Source organism: Pholcus phalangioides, unplaced genomic scaffold, assembly GCF_987345545.1.
Source record: "Pholcus phalangioides strain wild (caught in Gottingen) unplaced genomic scaffold, Ppha-v1.0 ptg000041l_1, whole genome shotgun sequence".
NCBI lineage: Eukaryota > Metazoa > Arthropoda > Arachnida > Araneae > Pholcidae > Pholcus > Pholcus phalangioides.
In genome coordinates, this window is record NW_028301627.1 from 3339772 (window position 1) to 3347485 (window position 7714).

At 39.6% G+C, this 7714-nt stretch overlaps 1 protein-coding gene across 1 annotated transcript; it reads right to left on the reverse strand.

The window, feature by feature from the left end:
* Window positions 1–5284: 5284 nt before the first annotated feature.
* Window positions 5285–7100, reverse strand: LOC149065072 (uncharacterized). The gene is made up of 2 exons (XM_089254281.1): window positions 6813–7100; window positions 5285–6535 (listed from the first exon to the last, which is right to left on the reverse strand). The coding sequence occupies exons 1-2, from the start codon at window positions 7098–7100 to the stop codon at window positions 5312–5314; spliced, it is 1512 nt and encodes a 503-aa protein (XP_089110407.1). The 3' UTR covers window positions 5285–5311.
* Between the last annotated feature and the right edge of the window lie 614 nt (window positions 7101–7714).

Sequence of the window (7714 nt, forward strand, 5' to 3'; positions counted from 1 at the left end):
CTCCACACTTAATCTGGGAGGAATCTTCGGAGAAATAATCGTTTCCCAAAGACTCAGAACAAAAACCAACATGACGGAAGCAGTTCCGAATCGTGGCACACGTGCCTGAGTTCCATGCACAATCAATCATTTCAACTGCATCTAAACTAGAAATTTTTGCATCCATTTTAACATCGCAAAATTCACAATTTTTTTTGTCTGTAATTTTCTGTAAAATGTTTTCATACTTAGGATAAATCATAATTTCCTTGATTGAGACTTTTTGAAAAATCTTTTGCTTTCACTTGAATTATTGGTCCTGATAATGGGATTGAGTGAGATTGAGGGATTTGAACCACAAAAGAGTAGCTTCCTCTACATTGCCGAATTCTGATTTCGTATGCGTTTTCTGCTTGGTTTATAAGAAGATTCAAACGCTGAAAAAAAATTCCCATCATTTTTAGCAAATGTTGAAATGGGTTCCGTACAACTCCATATTCTTCGGCGAGTTCACTCTGCGTTTTTTTCACTGCCCTTTTTCTTCTCTCGTGTGGCATCCATTACTTTATTTTACCCTTCCCACTTCCCTTTAACTACACAACATGCTATTGAGGAATTATTACGTATGGGAGAATTAGGTGAAAAAGGAATGGAAATGATAAAGAAAATTAGACAAGGATTAGACGAAACTCTCATGTTAGTATTTAAAAATATAGGTGAAATCTTAAAGATTGTAAAAGAATATGGAACACAGAGAGAAAGCAGTCCGAAACCTTTTGTTGAAATAAAGAGTAAGCAAAAGGAAGAGACGAATTTCCTATAGTTGAAAAGACTCATAGAGTTAAGAAGAAGAGAAATTTAATTCGGATGAAACCATTAGAACAAACAGGAGATATACTACAAGCTTTGAAAAAAGATATTAAGGGGACACATGACGTTGAACTCATCAAAAAAGCGATTTTTACTTTTGTTTTAAAATTGTATCAAATTAACTTATTCACTAATTTTGTACTTCCGAACATAAAAACGATAATTCAAATCGATGATGAAAGAACTGATAATCAGATAGTATTACTTTCAATTAGTCAAAATTTTCATTATTATTATTATTATTATGAATATAAGTTATTTCTTAAATCAATTTCAAGTCTTCATTTCTTTGGTTCATTTTTTGTTGTTGTGGATCGAATTCCCTTGTGGGTCGAATTTCGAAAACCCCCTCTCAGTCAGTCTTTACGTCACGAAGTGAAACTATTGACCAAATTTGATATTTGTAGCTTCAGCGGTTTTGGCTCCGTGAAGATGAATCATTCGGTCAGTCAGGGTCAGGACATGTTATTTTATATACAGGGTGTCCGTCCACTAGACCACACAAACTCTGCACAGCCAGATTCCTCGATTGGAATATATAAAAAATGCCCAAACTACCTGTACGACCCAGTTTTCGAGAAAAATGTGAAAGAAAAGTATGACGTCATATCCGGTGCAAGGGGAAAAAAACAACTTTATTGGAAACACGAACATCGGTATTTGCATATGTTTACATGGGAACATGTTCAAAATATCCATCCCACATATCGAGGTATGCATGCGCGCGCCGTGGAATGATGTGGAAAGCTTTTCTTTTCTTGCCACGGATATGACGTCATACTTTTCTTTCGAATTTTCCTCGGAAACTATGGGTCGTACAGGTACCGTTCTTCGGGATGGAAATGCTTGAATTTTCCTGGAAAAATTGGATGGAAATTCTTTAAATTTAAGTCTATATCGTGTTGAGGTCTGCTGCTCATCAGCAAGTGGCCCGCGGCACATTTATAGCTTATTTAAGAGACCCGTGGAGCAGTCTTAGATCCTCACGCGGCCCGTGGCACATTTACAGATCACTCATTTCTCTGACCCACGGCACATTTACAGACCACTCAAGTGGCTGACACGCGGTATATTTCCAGATCACTTAGAAGAAACGTAGACTATGTCAGTGAGCGACATAGTCTACGTTTCTTCTACGCGATCTGGAAATGTACCGCGGACAACGTGAGGATCTTGACCATATGATTGACCAAGTGATTGGGTGAGCAATCTTTGTAAAGGTAATTCCCCTCTTCATCCCTCCCCCCATAGGTGGTTATGTAGTACTTTAATGGGCCCTAAAGATTTCGAATTGGCAGTGAAGCATGAAATAAGTTTTTCCAAATTTCGTTGCTGCAAAATTTTTCTACATAAGCTGAAGTAGAACGGTCTTGAAGAAAAACATTAAAATACTCCCAAGGTACCTTCATGGTCGGAGATACGGGGGGGGGGGGTTAACTTTTTTTATTTCAATAACTATAGTATAGTGTAGAACTGAACACGCCCAGGCTCTGTCGCTTTTGTGATATAAGCTCATTGATCGTGAGATCGTGGGCGTGCCGCAAAACCTCAAACCGGCCGGGAAAGCACACCCGGTTCGGACCAACATCCCGCCAATCCTTCAGCACAACCACACACCCAAACCCCCGATCCCAGGGCACATCACCGCGGGCGCGACCCCCCTCAGCCCCGAACGGCGCGGTACACAACGCCCCACGAAGGGAGACCACCGTCCACCCCCACCCCCAAGAACCTCCACTGCGGACACGAAAGTGAACCTGCCACAGGACGGGAACACCACCCCTCATCAAGGAAAACATAGAACGCCTCGCGACAAGGGTCCCAATCAACGCGCCACTCCCGACCACGCATGAAGCCATTTGACCCGCCGACACCCAATCGCGCCCTCCTTGCCACTTCCCTCACCTCCGAACGGTCCGGCCTCCCGTCCCTCTTTTCACCCGAGAAGCCACATGCGGGTGCGAAAGTCAATCTGAGCACTACATGCTATTTGGAAACTTTTCCTAATTGGAAGCATAACTCTGGGATCAACGGTTCACCAGTAAAATGCTACATACCCCGTATTTGCTATGCACCCTGTATATATCATCATTATACATTACGATCTGGCTAGTGCTGATAATGTGAAACGATTTTTTTTTCGGACACGCCCATCCTACAAGAGCGCTTCCATATCTCACTGAGATGGGTGTATGTGAGATGGGTGTGACTGGTCTTCAAAGGTGTACTACAAATGTAGATACAATCACGAAGTACATAATTTTGTAATCTTTAAAAAAAAATAATAATGGAACAGAATAATCTGTGCCTCTGGAAAGACAATCAAAAGTGACGCATAAAAGGTGAATAATCAATAACCGCCATTCATTCACACGTTGGAAATGTTCATTATTCTGAATATCCACTGACTTAAAAGGGTCGCTCACCTCCCGAAAGAGATGAAACGACTCACGTGGAAAAATGTGAAGTAATCTCCAGGTAAATTGTTAAAACACAAAAATAATTAATATAAAAAATATACTTAAATAAATGTTATACGTTGCGACTTGAGGACTTTTATGTCCACCATGATTTTATTTTGTTGATACTGTTTTGTTAAATCGAAATTTTCATTTTTTTTCAGTTATTCTGCCTGGTTTAAATGAAAAAAAAAATTGTGATTTTTCAAACTTGACTTTCCATTCCAAGTAGCATAATTTACACAATAGATGTCGCGCACAATCATCGATATTACAGGTACTTTAGACTGTCATCTATCTTTGATACATTTTCCTAAGAATCAAACGAGAAAAATTTGCTATATATATATAAAACAATTTGACATACTTTTATAATAAATGAGAACAATAACGTAAAATCAAATATCTTGACTTGCTTTTTTTTTTTTTTACACATGGATTTCTATGAGACTTAGGCTTTACGTTGGCCATCGGATCGACCCCGGGGGCCTCAAGAAAAGAGAGGATCATAAAAACAAAAATCGGTTGAAATTTTCCACAATTGGCCAGGTAGAGAATCAGAAAAATAACTTGTTCCGGAGGCCATGATGCTCATAAGACGGCCCTGTGTGGGGAGGATGCTGTGAAGGACGAGAAGGAGAAAAAATCTGAGAACCACCATCGTTATCTCAATTGCTCGTTATCAGTTTATCGTTATAAGAGGTGGAAGAAAGTCAACTTGATTGAATTTATTCCACTGGCGTTCGGAGGCAATATTATGTCCCTGATCGTAAATGGGGTTAAATGAATCTGAAATTAAAGTATTTAGCAGCTGCAAGAATTGGACAAAATGTTTCTTGGACCGGCGCCGATCTGCCGAACCAGCGGTTGAAGAACATTATTCTAATCTAAGAACTGTTCTAAATCAGTTGGTCTCAACCGGGGCCAATATGGCCCTGGTATAATCTAAGTAGGCCACGTTGAAAATGAAGTTGAAAGGTAGCCACGCCAGCCGATTAAGGGATTAAGTAAAATATGTTGAGATTAAAGCGTGACTACTTTCAGAATCCAGCAGAACTGTTAATCAAAATCCGGTCAATCTTAATGCATGGGCACATCTGAGCTTGTCATGGGAGCCTCATCTCTATATGCAGATGAGCCTACACGATGAGATCTGGTGTAATTATTTTCGACAGTGAGTATGTAAGTATGCAAGATGATATGCCCGAGGTACACATGCTACTAGACAGCACAAAAGCACGCTACTTTCGGGCAAAAGCAATCAATAATGGAAACATTTGCTTGAAAATAGCATGCTTTCGTGCCGCTAAGTAGCATATATATCTCGGCTCTTACTTTCAGCCAAGTACGCCCCCCCCCCCAGAACAATACATTATACATGGAAAAACTTTTTGTTCACGATAAATTTACTACGGGGGAGAAAAATCAGTACATAAGTAGGGAATATTCCGTTCCTGTATGAGGTTGAGGACCTATGGTTAAGATGCTTGTGACATCACTGAAGAAGGCCATTTCTCCTATTGCCATTGGACATACGGCAAAAAAAATCTAAACATATCGCATGCGTCGCCCTGCTATATCCAATGGCAATAGGTAAAATGGCCTTCTTAAGTGACGTCACAAGCTTCGTGCGGAGCCCTTGTTCTGTAGGTGGTGTTCGTCTTAACACGCTTTTATTTCCAATGTGGCAGTTATAATTCGGATCAAGAAAACTTTAAAAACCGTTTAAAGGGTTAAGGCTTTTGAATTGCTGGTAAAACCCCCTACTTCAGCGGTTCTCAACCGGTGCTCCGGGAAGCCCTTGGAGCTCCGCGGCTACGCGAGGATAATAAAATAAATCAATAAATTTGATAAACAAACAAAAAAAGAGGCCTAAAGGGTACCGCCATATAAATAATGTACTGGAAAGGGATCCGCGAATCAGAAAAGGTTGAGAACCACTGCTCCACTTGAAAAGTTTTCTACTTTATTATTTCGAGAATAATTTTTCACAATTAACATACTCAGTCATGAACATTCTCCAACGAATGTACCATCATGTGCGTCTTCAAGCTGGAGCTAACTGAGAATGATTTCTCGCAAAAGTTACACGCATATGGCATTTCTGTGGAGTGGACTCTTTTGTGCTCCTTGAAACTGGAGCTTTCCGTAAACTTTTCTTTGCAAATGTCACACTCGTGTGAATTTTCTTCGATGTGAGACTTTCCATGATTATTCAAACCTGACCTGCGGGAAAATGTTTTACCGCACACTTCACACGCATGGGGCTTTTCCCCAGTGTGAATCATTGCATGTCTTTTCAAATTGGAGTGGTGTTTAAAACGTTTGTTGCAAACTTCGCATTCATACGACTTTTTTTCACTATGAATTCTTTCGTGGCATTTCAATGAGGAGTTACGACGAAACGTCTTCTGGCAGAACTCGCACTCGAATGGTTTTTCTCCGGTGTGCATCTTTTTGTGACTGTTTAAATCAGATTTACATGTGAATCTCCTACCGCAATGGTCACACTCATAGGGTTTTTCTCCAGTGTGTATTCTCCTGTGTCTAATTATATGAGACATATCGTAAAATGTTTTACCGCAAACCTCACATTCATGTGGCCGTTCTCCTGTGTGGATTCTTTTATGAATTTTCAAGACGGAATCAAATGTAAACCTTTTATTGCACAACTCGCACTTATACGGCTTTTCCCCGGTGTGGATTCTTCTGTGTTTTTTTAATCCATAGCTGTTCGAAATTATTTTTCTACAAAACTCACACTCATACGGCTTTTCTGGGGCATGAACCTTTTTGTGACTGTTCAGACTAGACACACGCCCAAACTTCTTAGAGCAAATCACACACTCGTGTGGTTTTTCTCCTGTATGGATTTTTTTATGACAGTTCAAAGTAGATTTTGTGCGAAACATTTTGCCGCAAGATTCACACTCATGTGGCTTTTCACCAGTGTGGATCAATCTGTGTTTGAGTAGATGTTGTTTTTCCGCGAAAGTTTTACCACAAGAATGACATTTGTGCGGTTTTTCTCGAGTGTGCACTTTTTTGTGACGCTTTAACGTAGACTGTTCTGTGAACTTTTTACCACAAAACTCACATGCGTATGGTCTTTCTCCAGTATGCACTCTTTTGTGATTTTCTAAACCTATCTTTTGTCTAAATCTTTTATCACAAGCATCACACTCGTACGGCCTTTCTCCAGTGTGAGCCTTTTGTGAGTTGTCAAACTATGCGAAAACCCAAATCTTTTGCCACATACATCACAATCATACGGTTTTTCTGCGGTGTGGACTCGTTTGTGCGAGCTCAATGCAAACTTTCTCGAAAACTTCTTATCGCATAAATCACATTCATGTGGCTTTTCATTCGTGTGGACAACTTTGTGGTTAATTAAATTGGACAAGTCCGAAAATCTTTTGCCACAAAATTCGCACTCATGTGGCTTTTCTTCTGCGTGTCTTCTTTTGTGAATTTTCAAAATGCCCGAAGTCCCAAATCTTTTACCACATAAATCACATTCATGCGGTTTCTCTCCAGTGTGAACTCTTTTGTGTAAGCGTAATGAATAGCTTGTCGCGAACTTTTTATCGCATAAGTGACACCCATAAGGCTTATCTTTGGTGTGTGATGAATTAAATTGGACATATCCGGAAACCTTTTGTTGCAAAATTCGCACTCATATGGCTTCTCTCCAGTATGGCGCCTTTTATGGGGAATAAAACTCTCCTTATGCTTGAAGCGTTTACCACAAACTTCACATTCATACGGTTTTTCTTCACTATGAACCTTCATGTGACGGTTCAAACTGGCCTTTTGCACAAACTTCTTGTTACAAATTACGCACTCGAACTGCTTCCTCCCAGAATGTATTTTTTCCTCATCTGTAGTATCTGTTGCTGTTGTTGTGACAGTAGATAACTCTTCCATATCAAAATCTTAAAAAATATCAAAAGATAGAATGAAATTTAAAGCAGAAAATGACGTTTTCTTCCACAATATGTTTCCCGTTGACTGGATATTGTTCTATGAGCTGTAACGGTCCATTCACATTCGCAAAACTGCTAATTTTCTTCTGGAGGATTTGATGGCGATCTTTATTCGCCTGCAAAAAAAATGAAGTCATCATCATGAAAAGAGCCACCAAGCAGACGCTTGTCTTTTTAGTTTAAACCGTCAAACATGGAAACTTACATAAATGAAAATTTTGTATGGAATATAAGAAAAGAGAGGACTGAGTAAAAAAACTTCTCGAATTAAAATCTTCTGGCAGGTGGAAACTTGCAGCGTAAATCCATGCTGATGTTGTCTTAGAAATACACATGCAGTATGCTTAGTCACAATAAAACATCGGGTTTTTTTTTCTTTTCATTTAACCAGCAATATATGTTTAAAAACAAAAAAATAGC

Coding starts and splice junctions, on each gene's coding strand:
- LOC149065072 (XM_089254281.1), bottom strand. CDS start 7,100: ATGAAGGTTCATAGTGAAGAAAAACCGTATGAATGTGAAGTTTGTGGT. Junction 6,536..6,812: donor GCATGAATGTGATTTATGTG/GTAAAAGATTTG, acceptor GTTTTCGCATAG/TTTGACAACTCACAAAAGGC.